Here is a 19842-nt window from a genome sequence, read left to right on the forward strand (position 1 = left end):
CCCACTGACAAAGCTGATGTATCTTACAACCTGATATCTAAACGTTTTAAACCACAGAGGACATCATTTGCTAAGTTGCTTCATAATACCAGTGCTCTTTGAGTCCAGCTGCACTGTCCTCTTGACTTTTGCACAAGGTCAGCACCTTCTGAAGTGACCTCCTCTTATTCTAAATACTCGTAATGTTAATCAATCACAGAGCTCCCCTTTTAGAGAACATCTCAAATAAAAGTCTAATGACTTGGGGGACAATGTAAGGCATTCCGCGCGAACCAGTAAATCAATCAGTAAGTAGAACGTGTTTTTGTCCACACTCAGCATAATTGTTCACTGGGCATTTCAGGCTTATTTATGAACCACATCTGTATGCAGATATCAAAACCAACTGGGAACTCAGCATTTACCAGCATTTTAGCAGTGAGCACTGAAATAGCAAGAAATGTGTTGCTTTTTTTTTATTTATTTTTTTTTATTTGTTATGATGTTGGTTGTGATAAGTTATGTTAGACTTTGGAGTCAATACAACTTTGCACTATAAAATACTGTACAGACAAAAAAATTGCAAAAAAGTTGTTTCCCTGTACTTCATTAAATGCAGAGCTGACTTGTACACTGCTTAATGGAAAAGGACAGAATCTGTAAGTTCAGCATTATGACTTCTTGTACCGCATTTTATTAAAGTTCTGAATAAAAATCTCCAAATTTGGATAGCCGATAAGCATACACAGATACCAAAAGGTACCGGACCCCACCACTTAATATATATAGTATAAAAAAAAAACCTTTTTAAAGTTACAGAACAGTTGAGCATCATGTTTACATTATGATGAATAAGTGAGTCTCTCTCTCTCTGTGTGTCAAACTATGTTAGACATTATTATAATTTCAGGTTCTAATTCTTTAATATTTTTGATACACAATAACATCTATGGAAAACCTACGTTTTTTCTATAACCCGTTTAGCTTTCAACTAAACTAGCCAAAGATTTACCAAAAAAAAGTGCAGCACCATGTAACATGTGCAGTGTCATTACAGGTATTAAAATACACCTAATGATATTCAGAAAATGCTTTATTTATACTACAGTTGCCATAAAAAAAGGTCAATTTGGCTTGAGCTCAAAGCACATTTGGCACCACAATACCTGACATTATATATTAAATCCCCTTCACGGCATTTTAACAAATATTTTTATAGAATTTTTCTGTGTAGTCAGTAAGATCATTTACCAGTCTCGCATTTAAAAAGAATTTCAATCTGAATAGCATAACAAGCATGCACATCTTCACCAGCCTGTAGCTGAATGTCAGGTGTAGGAAAACTGAAAAAAAAAATAGTAGTCATAAAATAATTGATACTTGAAGTCTGTATTACTGGCGAGTGTAGAGTTCAGCTAGGTCAGATGTGATGAAAACTCAAAACAAACCATGAGGTAGCACAAACAAAAAACAAACAAACAAACAAACATGTACAACCATAACCAAAAGCTCGTAGTGAGCTACAGCCATACGGCCACTAGGGTGTGAGAGGTTTAATAAATGAATAACGGTGGCAGGGAATTCATTACAAGTGCAGGCAACAGCCCATACCTTGGTTTCCATTTACTGATTTTTGTATGAATGGCTCATTTAGAGATCATATCTTAGCTGCACTGGACACAACAGCAGGAACCCAAATGAAAATGGACACTAGGCGCCATCACACATCCAGCCGATAATCACTCATACTGGACCAATTAATTCTGCATGCACATCTTTAGGATGCAGAAGGGCACCACAATACCTGGAGAAAAACCTATGAGAACACGAGTGCAAACTCCACACAGCTACTAGGGGGGGAGAATTCATTCAAGACACAGGAGGTATGAGGCAGCAGCACAAACCAGTGTGCGACAGTAGCCCTTAGCTTGAAGGGGTTTTGGAATAGTCAAATACCAAACAAGTCATTAATCTGTTGATTACCATTTCACAATAGATATATTTATATATAAAAAAAAACAAAACCTAACAGTGCATGTGACACTGACATCAAATGAAACTTTTCAATTCCAGAAAGCCACAACAATGTTACATTTGTAGAATTAGGACGTTGTAAGTAGTTCATCCTCTTTATATTTATCACATGTCCAATTTCTCATATTTGACAACAAATTATGAGAAATTGCTTGCTGTTTTAGATGCAACATCCAAACCCTGAAAACAGTATTTTTGTTGTTGATTTTGTAAAAATGAAAAAAGTGAAGTAGGCTAATAGCTACTGTTAAAATATGTCAATCACACCATTAAAGTTAATTAAAAAGAGCAGCCTATGGAAACGAGTGACAAGAGACTATAGCCTCCGCTCAAGAAGAAATCACTTTAAAGCATCTCTTAATTTAATATGAACGCTAAATCCGCCTGTGGTCTGATAAAAGTTTTATAAGTACAATAAAACTACTTTAGGAATGCAACTTTGATTATTCGTTCTTTTATAAGTAGCATTTGACCTATTTTTGAAGGTCAAGTCCTGGGGAACAAAAAATAAAATACTTTTTGTTTGTCACAATGGGTATTCATATCTCCTCTGCTGTTCTCGCAGCATATTGGTATTTCCTCCAATATAATATGCAACCAACCCAGTTTACACAATGGCTCATAATGAAGCAAACTCAATGTTTTACTTGCTGTCAACAATTCAATAGTATTTATTTACCATCTTAATAAACCTATACTAGTGTGTAAATGATTTACTGTATACTTTACACCAAGACACTCTGCTTAAGAATACACACTGTTTGCACTAAACAGTATAAGGGAGAAGCAGGTGAAACTTAGCATTGTTGCAAACGTGGATCTTAAAAATATCTGACAAATAATCCTAAGTGGTAGACTAAGTTCTTAAAAGGAAGCAGTGTTTTCTGATTTACATTTCAACAAATATTTTAGTCAGAAGTCAGTCCCTGCTTTTAATTTAAGTCTTTCCTTAATCACACTCATTTTTTCTTAGTTTAATTAAAAAATGTTCAATTTTGCATCACTAAATAGAGTAATTAAAACAAGGAGGACTTGAATAAATAGCCATATAACATCCTCTAAGAGCTCAAAGATGTTAAGACTCACTTGACGATCACTCGTTCAGATAAAAAACATATGCTCTCAGTAGACATTCAGCCCTGTAACTTCAAAGTACTTTCAAACTGATTTAAACAATTTTGCATTGTTCTTTCCAATTTGTAAATCTATAAAGTGTAAGGATATTCCAAGAGTTAACCTTTTATCAGTAAACATTTAACATCAACCCTTGTAATTCCATATAATAAAGTCCACTGGCATGCAAAATTACACAGTTGTTGATAGGGTACAATATATGAAATAAATAGAATAAATTTAGTTGACTGTGTGCAATTTACACCAAACTTTTATCATCAAGCAAAACATTTATTGATGACATACATGCCACACCTATTTCGGTCTTAAACGTACTAAAAACAGAAATAACCCTTTCCATCATTATACTGTATGTAACATGTTAAGTCTATCATTAGTGTTTTGCATCTGCATTCGAGTATTAGCATCAATGGAATTCCATGATACACATCAGAATGGATCTGCCTAATAAAATAAAGAAAAAACAAAACAAAAAAAAACAAACTTAATTTTCTCCAGTTGCATGGCTTAAAGATTTTGATCAAATATGTATTCTAACGGAACACTAAAGCACCAACTATTCCAATTGTGGCACAATACGGCCAGAGATAAATAAAAAGCTTATTTCTAATGAATAAATTAACTATATATGCTGGAGAGTGTCATTTTTTGTGTTCCATAACTTCTGACTTGTGTCATTGATAATCATTTTTGACTACCAAAATGACAAATGTCTAGTTAGGCAAAGTTTCAAATAATTCTGCTACAGTAACCTCTAGAAGTCATGTAAAAAGATTGCTCAGCATTTATACAAATGTATTCATTCATAGTCAGCAAATTAAGATCACTTAGAAATGTAACATTAACACCCACCATTGTTCAGTTCAAATTGAAGCTGATCTCATCAAGAAGCACTAATATTCACCGGGAGAGAGACCAAAACAGCTTCAGAGGAAGTAATGTAAAGCACAAATATCTTTTAAAAGCCTGTTCTTTTCTAGGCCAAATCATTTGTTGTTGCATATGGTTTTAAGCATAATTACAGTCCCCTTCTTGATTTTAAGAATCAGTGCTGACAGTATTGGTAGTTGGAGGGCTGGTATATTCTGCAAACTACATTTTATTCCTGTAAGGGCAGTTTCATGAAAAGACCATTTTCTAGATTGGGCATGGCATAGAAATTGGAAAAGGTTCATATCTGCAGTGAGTGCTGCACTGCTGCTGGATCATGTTCTATTTGTGTCCTTAAAGTTGGGTCGATTTTTTCCAACCTTCTTTTCAGCCTTTTGGCCTCCCTCTCCCGGATGAGCCGAGCCTGTCTTTTCTCTGGTGTCTCATTGGCTCGTTTTAACCTCATAGCTTCACGATCTCGCTGTAGCCTTCGTGCCCTCTGTTCTTCTGTTTCTTGCATCCGTTGCATGCGTTTAGCTTCCCTGTCTCTCATTCTGCGCTGCTCACGTTCTGCTGGAGATTCACTAGCTCGTTTTGATTTCTTTGCCATGCGTTCTCTTTCTAGTCTCTGCATTCGTGCCTCAAGGGGTTCATTTTGCCTTCGAATTGCCCACTTCCTCATTGATGGTGACTGAGCGTCAACTAACTGTTGGTACACCACACATCTGTTACAAACTAGTAGAATTCCAGCAGGATACACTGGAGTTGGGTTCAAAACATCAGATAAACAGTAAAGTGAGGATGTTGGTGAATTTAGGACATCAGAAAGCTGTGGTATAGGAGGAGTCTGGTTAGGGCATAAATTTAAATCAACAGGAAACGTCTGTGATATAGATAAAGCCGCTGACTGGAGCTGTCCACGACTCCCCAGAATTTAGAAAATCCTGTACCTTCTCCCTGTAAGAGCAAAATATACATTAGATTAAAATATATCTTGAGAAACTAGTGACTATGAACATAAACCAAGGTAATTTAACAGTGATAACTCTTACTACAGGTGTTTATTTTACCTCCATTCCAATACACAAAATCAACACATTTATAACCAAAGTCAACTTCTACAACCCTGTTTACTATGTAAATAAGAATACATATCTATTAAGTATACATTAAGGAACCAAAAGAGGTATTTGATAAATATCACATTACCTTTATTTGCATTTTCAAAATGTCATTCACTTCGTAATTTTGTTTTAAAAATTGAGTAAGAAACACTATACATTTCTTGGAAAAGTGCAGTAAATATGAAGATGTTTAAGAATGTGATAATAATGCTCATTGTGAGAAAGTGAAAGGCACTATCCATTTATTATTGCAAGAAAAACCTAAGAAAACAATGAAGAAAATAGAATGAGATAAAACAATAACCACAACTGGTGTCATGTTGCAAAGGCTGAGGGATGAAGGTAGTCTTTAAATTGAATACTTAACAAATATGTGTAAGTTCTACTTAAATATAAAAAATGATGTACTTTTCCCATCTACCAATTAAAGATAGACCCATAGAATGTTTTTTAGCAGGCAAAAAGGAGTGCTGGAGAAAAAAAAAAATACGGAGAACAGAGAACAAGCAACATTATCTAATGCCTGGAAAAGACAGAAAGAACATGAACTTTGTTGAGTTAAACAAGTGAAATGCAACAAAGAACAGAAAACTATGCATATTAAACATTTGTGGATATAGAAAACTCAATGAAAAGGTGCAGTGAAAAGGTCAAGGTTGACATTGAGAAAGACTGGTTTTGAATTACTGTCTGTAATAATGTTAGTACACAGCATGAGGAAGCAAGAAAGATGAGCATAGTAGGTGCGATACAGAAAAGGTTCTGCAGTAAAGGTTCAGCCTCACAAAGAATCTATTCACAGTCCAGACCTACATTCGATATGATGATGGTGGTAATAAGATAGTACATTGAATGTCAATGACAACATATTGATGGCAAAAAGAAAATATACTTAAAAAGAAAACATGAAAAGCTGGTATGTAATATACAAGCTAAAGATGAAAGCAGGAAAAACCAGGGTGATACATAGAGGCAAAAAAGTAGCCAATAAAGGGAAGGGGGGAATGAGAATTAAATAAGAATGATTAAGTGGGTGTGCAGAATTTCACTGACAGTGAAAATGAATTGTTTATAACCATGCAAAAAAGGAAAAAAAAGCTGATGTATGTGGAGTGATAGTCATTATTCGACTTTAACTCTAAGTGAAAAGGAGTATGATGATGTTGGAAAAGATACAATTAACACAGTGGATGACAAAGACATACATGACGTTAGGTGGTTATTTACAAATTATTTTTAAAAAAATACATACACACATGTAGTCCTGGCTACTTATCATTTAATGACTGAGGTATCAACAAGACAATCAAATGTGTGGAGGGTAAAATAGTGTGGTATGGTGGTAGTCTGTTTTATAAATTGCAATTGTCAAAGCAAGGACAACAGTATGTACTGTTTAAATACTAGTAATGTGTTATTGTTACTACATAAAAACAGTCTTAATAATAAACATGAACAGACCTGCTGAATGTACACCGGACTGTAAAGCGTGCACCACAGACAGCACAATTTGAAAGACGATCCTCTGAATGAATAAGGAGATGCCGTCCAAGAGAACCTGGTGAACTCAGAGCTCGGCCACACACTGGGCACACGTAGCTCTTCCTAGTACCCACCACTGATGTGTGCTAAAAATGAAAAAGTAACAAAAGCCAAACACAAACTTCAATAATGATATTCAATGATAATCTGTGATATTTTCTTTATATTATCTACAATATGTATCCCTTTGCGTTAGTAATGACAAAGTAACCACATTATGTTGCTATATTAAACCATGTATTTAAATGTATACAACACTAAATTTAAACTTTAGCAAATCACTAACAAATCTAGTTTAAAGATCTTTATTAACAAAGCTCTCAGCAATTTTAAACTATTATGTCTTGCCAAAAATCAGTTTCAATAACAATACGAAATGTGTACCCAACCCATTTAATATTTCAAACAAATTATTACTGAACACATTACATTCAGTTCTGTTAATGAGCTCAGTGATAACAATAACTAGACCATATTCCATTTTGCCAGTCAACAAATAAGAGCTTTCAATGGTATAGGTTAAAATAATAGCCATGAACTTAATAAACTGAACAGTAAAAACAGTAGTAATCAAATGCATATGCACATAACAAGCATATTGCATATTATATTCACTTTACCAACAGCAGGGAGGAAATGGAGATAGGCCCCGGACTATGCAGTGCATGAAGCTGGCAGTAATAAAAAGGAAAACAAATCATGTATATAAGGATTGGCGATAAGGCAAGAACATAAAACCACATTTTTTTTATATTTATGAATGATTTACGATATAACTTTCCAAAAAAAAAAGACACAAAATGAGATGTTTGCTGTTATTTTGCACACTGAAAAAACAACTGCATCCTTCCTAGAAATACAACCATTTACTTTTTTTGAAAAAGAGCAAAATAAGAAAATGTCTTTCATCGCAGAGCTCCCTGTAGAAGAGTCGCTTCATCCAAGTGTGCTCTGAGAGACCTATGACTGCCCATTATAGACAGCCTGCCTGTTCTTCTCACTAATGTAGTCTAGCCACCATTGCAGGGTAAAGAGGAGTGATAGACCGCTCCGGTGTTTTCTCCAGCCTGAGACAAGGCATGCTCTGCTCCTAATGCAATTACACTGTCTATCGGGATATAGAACATGGGGTGCGCCTTGTGTGGTCTATGCTGATGGCGGAGCGAAGAATACTCAGGAGCTGTTGGATGGGTACAGGCTTTAACTTCGTTCTCTGCTTTCTCATACCGGTTTCAATTCTGTTGGTTCTATTTTAAGAGCTTAAATAAACTGGATGAGCTGCTACCTTTAACTGCTATAGCCTTTTTTAAAAACTTTGGTTTGGTTAATATCCAATCTTTCATATCTGAACCAATTCCAGACAACTAACTTAACACTACAGTCTTTCTTTGAAACAAGAACTTTTATAAGTAATGTGCCACTTGTTATATTCTTTGTATTAATATTGTAATACCTCTTCACAGATACTAGGAATAAAGCTGTACTGACAGTCCACTGTGCAGAATCAAACAGGTTTATTTCTACCAAAAACACTCAAACAAAAAACACAATCAGTAACTAATTTACAATCCTTATACTGTTAAAGCCATCGGAGACACCATCACTTAGGTCCTTGTTCTTTACTTTTTTTTTTAAAAAGTGACTAGCACTTTCAGCTTATCTTGTGGCACTATCATCATCCAAACTGAATAGCATGCCAGTTCTTCTGGTCGCCCTATTTTCATCTCCAATCCTTTCCCTTTGGCATCTCAGTTGCTGCTCTAAATCAATAGCAGGCTGTTATAGCTCCTCCATGGTGCTTTGAGCAGTCCTATTTCCATGTATTATCAGGATTCTGCTCTTGAGGCACCCTGCTTCGTGGAGATTGTTGGTCAGATTGGTACAATCTGTTTTGACTGTACAAATGTGACCAGCTGATTAAACCAAGGTATTTACTCAACTGTTTAACTGTACCATTTAGTTTATATATATATATATATAAAAAAAAGATTTTTACAATTGAATATTAAAACACACAACTCTACATGTGTAATGATAAAAAGTAACCTATTTTTGAATAAATGCTCTAAACAAAATGTCAGAAGGTTATAACAATCTTTAATCTAATGAAATGCACTTAGAACTGTACTTTAAGCAAATAATGCACTGAATATACACACTATAAATTAATCCACAAAATAATTTTATATATTTGAAGAGATGGAAAACAGTCTTTTTAATATATTGCTCAGAGTTACAAGTCAAAAAGGTGGACGCTGTACCAGCTAATTTCTGTTTTACATTTGGGTACTCTACTATGCCACACTACTTGCCATATTGTTATAGTAATAATAAAGCTGTTCCTTCAGTTTTATACTTTCAATCTGTCTCTCTAGTTTTACTCTGTCCTTGTTGCCACAATTCTGATATAAGATGCCTCTTGATGGGAAACCAAGTCATTGACTCAGTTCTTGCTTTGAAATTCTATTACATTTAAAATCTAACCATAGCTCTCTAAAACCCTAACCATTCTATTTTATTTCAGATACTCTAACATCTAACTAATTCTTTCTGTATTTCAAATCTAGGTAAGTCTATATAAAGACCTATTCATTTATCTGAATTACTCCACACAAAAAAATACTCTTCTCTATACATTATGTTCTTTCCTACATCATTGATCAGAAAACTTTTGTGCATTACTTCAAATGTAATATAGCACTAAATAGAAGCTGCTACTTTTGAATGAGTGCAATAATTGTGACTTTTTTTAAAAAAAAAAACAGCATACGGCACAGTTGCGCAGTGGCAGCGCTGCTGCCTCACGGTAAAGAGACCTGGGTTCACTTCACGGGTCCTCCCTGTGTGGAGTTTGCACGTTCTCCCCTTATCTGCGTGGGTTTCCTCCGGGTGCTCCGGTTTCCTCCCACAGTCCAAAGACATGCAGGTTAGGTACATTGGCGATCCTAAATTGTCCCTAGTGTGTGCTTTGTGTGTGGGTGTGTGTGTGCGTGTTAGGATATAGCAGGTTGGAAAAATGACAATCATATTTTCTGGATACAAAAAGCAAATTATTGAAGCTGCCCTGCTATTGCTTTTTCATCAGGGTTCTATGCTTAGTCTACCTTAATGGAATATCTACAGTATATTCTTCTACTTTGTCACCTGACTCATCAAAATAACTTTACACATACTCAAGCAGTGCAGTCTATGACACGTTCTGTGCCTGCTTCTCTCAGATCAATACTTGGATTGCTTAACCTTTTCTTCTGAACAACAACAGAAGAGTTATTCACACTCCTTAAACACAACCAAGTTTACTCTTAATTTGATTCCATGATCCTGGCAACAGCATTTCTTTTATGATCAGTCTTGGAGTTACCCTGAAAAACAGTCTACCATGACTTATACCTCTCATGTACTGACAAAAATCTCTCTATACATTTCTTGTAAACATCCAAGGGCAACATTTAGCTTTGTCTGTGTCTGAATTTCCAGTTCCTTCCTCTTTGTTCCTCTGCATGACTGACTACAAATGGGAAAAAAAAACTTGCAGATTTGCACCCATATATTATATACACAGGGTGTGCCAAAATGAAGTATCACATTTCTCAAGGTCATTGCACGAGATAGAGGCAGACAAGTGGTTTGGGTCCTTTGATAGGCGATCCCTTGTAGTTTTCAGTCAGCAACATGCCTTGGTCCAGTGCACACCGTGCTTTCGCTGTCGAAGCATTCCTCAAAAACAACAAATCTATCATCACTATGCAACGTGTCTTCTGAACGCAATGCAGCATTCTTCCTAACGGTGACATCCCAAATCGGAAAACAATTCATAAATGGGTGGCTAAATTTAGACAGATGGGTACAACATTGAACAGACAATCTCCAGGCTGTCCTCAGACCTTATGAACGGCCGAAAACATCCAAGCTGTAAGGGCATGAATTTTGCAGTCTCCTAGACGTTCAGTGTGCAAACCTGCTTCTGCCTTAGGCATTTCAAACATGTCATAGAAGAGGATTTTGCATGAGGGACCTTAATCTCCATCCATACAAAAAGATGGTAGTGCAGGAACTCATTGAGAGAGACTGGGAGAGCCATAGAGAGTTGAGCACGAATATTCTGCAAACTGTTCATCATTGTCACGTGTAGCGATGAAGCACATTTCCATTAGAATGGTTGCATAAATAAGTAAAATGTCTGGTAGTGGGCTGAAACCAGCCATCGTGAACTTCATCAGAGACCACTGCACAGTTAGTGTGTTTCACTGTGGTGCACCATTGAGGAATTTTACATTATAGGCCCTTACTGTTTTGAGGAGGGGGAGCAACGGTCACTGTCACTTCAGAACATTACATTGTAATGCTAGAGAACTTTTTGTGACCCCAACTGGAAGAAATGGATGAGGTGGATGCCTGGTTTCAACAGGATGGAGCAACAGCTTATATGGCGTGGAGATCCATGCAAGTTTTGTGAGAAATGTTTGAATGATCTCGCTCCATGTGATTTTCTTGTGGGGCTATCTCAAGTCGAAGGTATACACACACCAACCTCAAAACCTTGAAGGCCTCAAGGACGCTATTTGCCACAAAACTACCACTATTCCCCTTGAAATGGCCAAATGAGTCATGTGAGCTATCAGAAATTGACTTGAAAAGTATATCGCTAATGATGGCTACCACCTTGAAGACATCATTTTTAAAACACAATGAAAAAAATCTATTTTGTATACCCTTTCTTGTGTCATAATGAAATTTATTTTATCTTGTAATTTTTTTGTAGAATAAACGTTTGAAATGTGGTACTTCTTTTTGTCTCACCCTGTGTGTGTGCATTTGTGTGTATATATAAATAATATGATTGACTGCACAACCACATAAAAACTACACAATCCTAATGTTCTGCCAATGGAGGAATATCTTGGCATGCCACAAGAGGTGAATACAAGCTTCAGAAACTGAGTCCATGGGATAAGACATGAGGTCAAAACTAAAAGAACTGAAATTTCAAACAAAGCCAAAGCAATAAGTCAAATATCTGAAAATAACTTGAAACGCCTTGAAACACAGGTCGATCATTTGACAAAATTCCTAAGCACATTACAAGACGTACATTAGATATTTGTAGCAAAAACTGTCAAAACTGTTAAAAGAAACAGAGAAAGTTAATGTTTATTATACACAATCGGAGATGCCCTAAAATTGAGCGATACGAACTTTTTCACCGTCACAATGATTATGTCCCACATTGCACAGTTATTTCTGTCTGGCAATTGCAATAAACATAGAATAACTCCCAAAATGACTGCACCAACTAAAAAGGTGAAATGGAGGTGCAGAAAAGCACAAGTTTTTGTATCATTCTGTTATTGTTAAATGTAGATTTCTAGAAACCATTTGCCAATATTTTTAGGTTAAATCTATATTTAATGCATCATTTTGTCTTTTGTTTTGGAATTCTTGTGCTTAATTTTTCTGCTTGGTATACCACTGCAAAGTATAAATGTAATGACAATGTAATTTAATAAGTATGGCTTATTATTTATTTTTAAGGAAGTATAACTAATGTCTGGTAAAGATAATTTTTCAGAAACAAAGCACCCTGTACTTGGTATTACTACTGTACTAACAAATTTGCTTTTTTCCCCATGCACTTTCAATATATTTCCTGATTACACTGAAGTTACAATTATAAATAGGAGCTTAAAACTTTGATGTCACTCATTATGAATAGCATAACACACAACATTCTAAAACCTAATTAATCCCATCCAGCGTCACAGTGGCTGAAGCAACACTGGGCACATGTAAAGGAACAGTCCTCCAGTGTAATGGAGAGTACACACATATACATACCGACGCTATACCCGTTGGGAATCACCAATCAACCTAAAAGTGTATGTTTTTGGAATGTGAATAGAAATGGAACACAAGTAGAAAAATAAAAACATGCAGGCACAGGAAATACTAAAAGCTCAAGGTTTTCAAATGCAACACCCATCAAAAAAGATGGATAAAACAAGGAAAAATAATAAAGTAGTTGGGCCTGTTCTGTAGCAACCTTTGTCATCAAACTGGCAAGCTTGTTAATGGTTAAGTCATTCACAGTCTCCCAGATACCATTTTAATATTGTTCTCCCTTAAAGCCAGTCTGCAATAGGTTTATACAATTAAAAAGGGGATTTACAATAGCATCTCATATTTTCTTCATTCACTAATCCCTGTATAAGCATGGATTCTGACTGAAACAGAGAATGCATTTTTCTCTCCTCACCTTTTAGTTAAATGAATTCATATGTGATATTATAGTGTTGTGTTAAAATAGCTTTCTAAACTGATCTTGCAATACCGAACAATTCAAAATTATAGGCAAAAAATGAATTGCAACTCTTCTTACCTTATATACATGTGCAATTAGCTGTTCTGGGCTGCCACATTCAACATGGCATAATGGGCAGAAGTACCCAGCATTCAGTTGGTCTCCATCATCAATCTCCTGTAGAACAAAAACATAAAAGAACATTCAAAAAAGAAAAAAAAAAAATTGTATTGAAGAAAAAAAATTCCATTTAAAGCTGAAAACAGAACAGTTAAGTAAAAAAATAAATTATAGTGAATGTAGATGATCAAGTACAAATGGAAAATTCGCTCATTAGTAAAACTGCACTCAACTTGGAAAAAGTAAAAGTCAAAAGAACTTTGAACTACCTATCTGAATGAAGGTTCTTTATTAAAGAAAAAACAGTTATACATTTTAGAATTTGTAGAAGACATAGCATACAACATTAATGTCTTTTTATAGGAAAACCACAACTCAGAACCTAGGATCGAGCCAAATGCAACTTTAATGCTTGATTAGTGAACTACAACTGTAAATTTCCCCTTGGGATTAATAAAGTAGACCTGGGTTCGCTTCCCAGGTCCTCCCTGCGTGGAGTTTGCATGTTCTCCCCGCGTCTGCGTGGGTTTCCTCCGGGTGCTCCGGTTTCCTCACACAGTCTAAAGACATTAAGGTTAGGTGGATTGGTGATTCTAAATTGTCCTTAGTGTGTGCTTGGTGTGTGTCCTGCAGTGGGTTGGCACCCTGCCCGGGATTAGTTCCTGTCTTGTGCCCTGTGTTGGCTGGGATTGGCTCCAGCAGACCCCCGTGACCCTGTGTTTGGATTCAGCGGGTTGGAAAATGGATGGATGGATGGATTAATAAAGTATCTATCTATCTCTATCTAGTGAGAACAGAGAACTAACATTTAGGATATTCTGGAAAAACAACTCTCACTAACTTGCAAATATATAGTATCAAATGTTAGAAGAATTAACATAAATCACATTCGGAAGATACACGGGTCTCTGGGATAGCCTCTCTAAGTATACATTCTAATGTAAAAATGAATGTGTATTCTGAATATGGCCACTGGGAGGCAGCTTGCAACATTGACAAAGATGCTGCTATATTACAGTATGTTGAATAACACACTTTGTAATGTAAATTTAACATTGTGTTCATATACTCTACACTGTTAAATATATACTTTTTCAAAAGGAAAATATACATTTAGGTAGTTTACTAAACTATGGTACTAAAAATGATACATTAGTATTTAATACATTTAAACTTTAATAAATTTAACAATTATAATAATTAAATACAATAACCCTATAAGATAATGACTTTATGAAGAAATTAACTTATGTCACAGGGGTTTAATGTTGCATTTTATAGCTTATATTTAAGTTTAAAACTAGAATTATTTTTGTCATCCTGGTGCAACTGCTTGTTCGAATTGCCGATTCTGAAATTCTACGTGAACACTATACATACTCGGAAGGACAAGTTGGACCATTTTGCTGCGTTCACGTGCCCCCGGACAAACGGTAAATCCTAGTTGCCGAGTTAGAAATGCTACCTTAACGCCGAACAACTCGGAATTACAACTCGGACAAAACAAAGCTGCACGAATTATCTGCGCTCTAGTCAATAACTACTTTGATACATAAGTAATTTCATGCAAGAACTAAAGAACACTTTCAGTTGTGTTTATTTAAAAATTATGTGAGGCAACAGAGTGACAATATCTTATTTGATTTTTTTTTTTTTTTTTAACTCCATCCTTGCCAAGACTACTGCGGTTCCACTATCTCCTGTCCAAAAAACCCATGTCAAAGTTTTAGCTACTGTGTAAACACAACTAAAAAAGGTTATTTTAGGATTTCCCATCATCAGAAACGTGAACAACATGAAATTAATAAAAATATATTATCTCAATATTTTTTATCGATCATTTATAATGATCAATTGATCATGTTAAGAATGAACAGCGTACCTACAAAAATAAACGAAAAGCAAACCCCTTAGACAATGGCACCACATACCCTTCACGTCATAGAAACAAACACATCCACATTTTATCCATAAAAACACTACAGTATAAAGAAAATATATTAAACTGTACAGTATGATAAATATCCAGGCCTGCCAGTTACCGGACGTTTTGCAATGAATACGACTGTCCATATCTTAAAGAAAGATTTCACCAGATTGTGACATCAGCGCCTTTTAGCCTATAAACGTGGCAAATTATTCTACGATCCCAACCGAAGCTCTCATTTAGCGAGGTTGCTGTCACAGACACTTGTTCCAGACTAGGCTTTTACATAGCATCACTAAATCCACACCGCAGCTCGACACAAAATCATGCACAGATTAACACCCTGTGCGTTTACAAATAAAAGACTAAAACCCCATGATCAAAATACTAATACTCCCGGTATTTTTACCTTAAGTCCAGCATTCGAATCTGTGCTTCTTTCTCCTTCCACTTTTCCTTCCTGACCTTTAAAAAGACCGCGAAAACCACACGAGTTGTAAAACCATAAAGGACCCAAACCGGCGCAGCACTAGACACCTATACTCTTAAAGACGCAATGCGCAGTTTTCACTTCAGCGTTTACGCAAGGCAGAAGAAATACACCGTTTTGTGTAGCCTATTGCTAAAGTAGCTCCAGTCTCATGCACAACTGAATCGGAGTAAACGTGTTCGATATTATTTTGTTCCTAGTGCAAACAAACAGAAAAAAAACACTAAAAAGGCAACAACAGAATAATCAGAAGTTTAAAAAAAAGTATACTAAACACACCTACAGAGTGAAGACTGAAAATGAGTCTAGAAAGTTTGTGATATATGAAGAACAGTATTGATAAAGAGATGCTATGTAATAAATTCTGATGTTGTTCATTAAAGAATAAGTTCTATATTTTTGAAGTCAAAGTTGTTTACGATCATGGCATACATTCATTTTCTACATAAAATTGTGTTCTAAAGTGAAGCTTTTGTTTTTTTTTTTGTTTTTTTTTATAAATTTTATTTTCAATTTTATTTGAACAACATAAGACTCCATACAATCAGGTCAAACTTGTACAATAAATTACTTCACAGTCAAACTAAAAAATGAAAATAAGTTATAATAATGATATATATATATATAAAAAAAAAAAAAGGATTGAAAAGTGACAAAAACCTAACACAATTCAACTCCCACCGGAGAGAAAGAGCCAACAGCATGGGCAAAAATTTAAAAAAATTAAGGGAAAATGTCCTTTTCACTGATATAAATGCTTATTCTAAAATTTTAGATATTAGATCTTGCCATATTTAAAAAAAATTTTGAACAGATTCTCCAAGACAGAATTAGATTTTCTCCAATTTCAAGTAATACAGAACATCACTTACCCACTGACTTGTAAAAGGTGGGTTGGAAGTACAGCAAGATTTTACTTCTGCTGCAGATCAGGCTTGTGCAAATTTATGAATCTGTGTCAATTTCGAGGTCTTTACAGCTTTTACATTTGCTGTCCAGTAATAAAATTTAAAGTTAGGCAATGCCATGCCAACTTCTGCCTTAGGTCTTTGTCAGGGATGGATTTAGTAATTTTGGGGCCTAAGGCAAACACAGGCATGGAGCCCTCCACAAAAAATTTTTAAGCCAATTTAGGACCGTCAATTCACCTAACTTGCATGTTTTTGGACTGTGGGAAGAAACCCACGCAGACATGGGGAGAACATGTAAGCTCCATGCTGGGAGGACCCAGGACACAAACTTGGTCTCCTTACTGCAAGGTAGCAGCACTATCATTGTGCCACTCCCCTCTTATTTATCCAAGAAAGACCAACGTGTAACTTGATGTACAATGATGTCCAGATATCTGGAATTGCATCTGTAACAAGACACAAAACTTGGGCTGTGAGTAGATTCATTTTTAAAATCGTGATTAATCAATAATACAATGTCAGTATTGTATATTGTATATATACTGGAAATAATTCCCAGAGGATTTCAGAAATTCCATTTATTGCCAAAATTATGAGAAAACACAATATTTGGGACATGTTTGTAACACTGCTCAAGACCAATGTCATCCTTATTTTCTTTCATAACATTCAACCAGTTGCTAAGGCACAAACGTCTGTTCACATTTTCAGAAGCCAGAGCAGATCTCTTTTTGAGCATAATATGCCCTGAAAACAGTCTTTCACATGGCACATTTGATGCAGGATTTCAAAGATATCTCTGTGCAATGCTAGCTAATTTACCATGAGCTCCTCTGTAAGAAAACCACCATTGAAGTGGGCAGTGTTCAAGGCTAAGGCTGGGCTCTGCACCACTTTACAGAAAGAGGGCTGATTTCCAGTGATGTTTCATTGTTAGACTCTGAATCAGATGCCAGCAAAAAGGAGACCCATTTTCTTTTTCGGTGGTTCCAATTCACAGATGAATGTGGCACTGGTTCCCCTTCCTTTAGCATTATGTCCAATGTTCTCCACACTTCAGCTCTCTCTGCTTTGGGAATATGCACTGGCCTGCATACCACTAGTACAAACATTCTCTCTTTCTGCTGCTTTCCTTTCTTTCAAACCCATACCTTTACAGCCTTAAGAGAGCATTTTTTATATGGACTTTTATTTTCTGCAGATTTCTGTGAGAAGTGATTTAGAAAAAAAATGCAAAGATGCACATAGTCATTGATTTCATCTAATCTGAGGTAGTTTTAGAAAACACTGTTTATTCATTTATAATAGCATTTATGGTTATCTAAAATAAGGTCAAATGTTGAGGGGTGCTATATATAAACATGTATGACTACTTATAGATTTTCCTTTTCCTATTTCATTGTGTAAGAGCAGTAAGGTGTTTGCCTATATTAAAGGTCAATGGCACAGATGTTTTGGGTTTCTTCAGACCACTGCCATGCGATCACAATTATTGTTTTGAGAAACAAATTTCACTTTTGCAGCAGCATCGCTTGAGCAATATAGGATGGCACTGCCAGAAGCAACGTGCAGCTCCTCTTCACTAGCAATACTAACACTAGTGCTGGCACACTGAACACTGGCACAAGCAGTGAGTTCTTGCTGCTAAGTGTTGGTGTCATCAGTAACCGCTGTGAACAAGGTTACCACCTTTGGTATTTTTGCTAAACACTTGTTTGCTTTCCTCCCGCTTCCTCCTTTTTTCAGCTCCAGTGGGGTAGCTTTGCTTCATCAACAATTACACAAATAACTTCTGCAAATGACCAGTAATACTCGTGGAATAGTCCAGTGTAGGGTGGACAGATAGTGGTATCTGAGAAACTCAGTATTACATATTCTGATGCCATTTCACTGTATAAAAACAATGATTCTTCACATTTATATAGTGCTTTTCTCACTATTCAGAGAGTTGTGTAAGCTCCTATGGTGTTCGTAGAGTTCCCTTTGAATGTGTGGACATCTTGAATTACAGATAAATGAGGTTAAAATTGATTAGTAAAATTGTTAATGTAGACAAGGATACTCTGAAATAGAAAATAAGCATGGGAAGGATGTTCTTCTTGAAACTATTGATTCTCCTGTAGTATAGCGGGTCTGTGGCATAAAAAGAGTGGCCGTTATTAATTAATAAATAAATAAAGAACACGCTTGTGCTGAGGAATGGGAGCAGGTGTGAGCGGTCTGCTGTGAAGACTCCCCACTTCTGGGTTGGTGCGAGGCGGTCAGCCGTCCGTGCATTGCCTTTCTGGCACTTGTGGGCAGTCTGACTGCTCGAGGCAGTAATCAGGTGATCGCACCTGCAACTGCTCCCCCAGCCTATTAAGGTGAGCGTGAAAGGAAAAAAGGAAAAATGGTCAAGAAAGGAAGGAGGATCAGAGGTTAAAGGACGGAGAGAAAGGCAGGAGCAGTAGTGAGCCGGTGCTTAGGAGCGAAGCAGGTGGATGGAAATGGTACCCCAGGTGGTAGTATGTGGCTGGCACTCAGAAAGGGGCACAAGGATCAGCAGCTGATCAGCCAGGAGCAGGCATTATTATACTCAGGAGGAACCTTTTGCCGGGTGGAGCCTATGACTGGCAGCAGTGGGAGGATGACGCGCTTTCACTGGGTGAAGCCTGGATTAGCAGCAGTGGGTGTGGAAGCAGGGTCTGGTGGGTCCCTGTGGTTCAGGCGGCAGGGACATGGGCCAAGATTGATGGGTGTCAGCACCTGTTGGTAGATGTCTCTCTGTGCTGCGAGGCCCTAGAAGGATAAGCCGGAGAGACGTCTGTATTTTTAAAAGGAAGCACCAGGAATGAGCATTTTAAAGTAGACTCCTGTCTGAATTTTAACCTTGTTTTTAACTGATATTTTTTCTATTTACTGATTTTAACCTCCACCAGCACTTTGATGATTTTATGGATTATTTATTTATTGAACTATTTTTTTTGACCACTGCACTTGTTTTTGAACACTTGGTCTTTTTTTTTTTTTTTTTTTTTTTTTTTTTTAATAAAAGAACTTGTACTTTTCACCATCGCCTTGATGGGTGTATTTTGTCCTAATCAGGTCAGCTCATCCGGTTACATTATCAACGGTGTCAGGTTCGAGAGGCTCCCAAAAGCAACAAGGGAGCTAGGGGCCTCCCTGCTAATGTGAGATGGAGGATAGACCATTTGTTTACATCTTGTTTGACTTTTTCCATGGGGGAGGGGAAGAGAAAGAGAGCAAGTTACTTCTTATCTATCCTTTTTACCCCCACAACTTTAAGTGTCAACATAAAATATGATCCTTAGCCATAATACCTGGCAATAATATGGAAATTAGTTAATTTATGAAACAACACACTACTTTTACTTAAGATTACAAAATGTCCCCAAAAGTTCAGAGGCAGTATC

At 36.3% G+C, this 19842-nt stretch overlaps 1 protein-coding gene across 1 annotated transcript in view; it reads right to left on the reverse strand.

Annotated features, from left to right (window-relative positions):
- Positions 1-2669: 2669 nt before the first annotated feature.
- The window catches only part of znf821 (zinc finger protein 821), a 96518-nt gene continuing 79345 nt past the window's right edge, over positions 2670-19842 (reverse strand). The window contains 5 exon segments of the mRNA XM_051932214.1: positions 2670-4304; positions 4306-4342; positions 4345-4952; positions 6603-6769; positions 13060-13158. Of these exon segments, the coding sequence (XP_051788174.1) occupies positions 4247-4304; positions 4306-4342; positions 4345-4952; positions 6603-6769; positions 13060-13158 (969 nt within the window). The 3' untranslated portion in view covers positions 2670-4246.

Source organism: Erpetoichthys calabaricus, chromosome 9, assembly GCF_900747795.2.
Source record: "Erpetoichthys calabaricus chromosome 9, fErpCal1.3, whole genome shotgun sequence".
Lineage (NCBI taxonomy): Eukaryota > Metazoa > Chordata > Cladistia > Polypteriformes > Polypteridae > Erpetoichthys > Erpetoichthys calabaricus.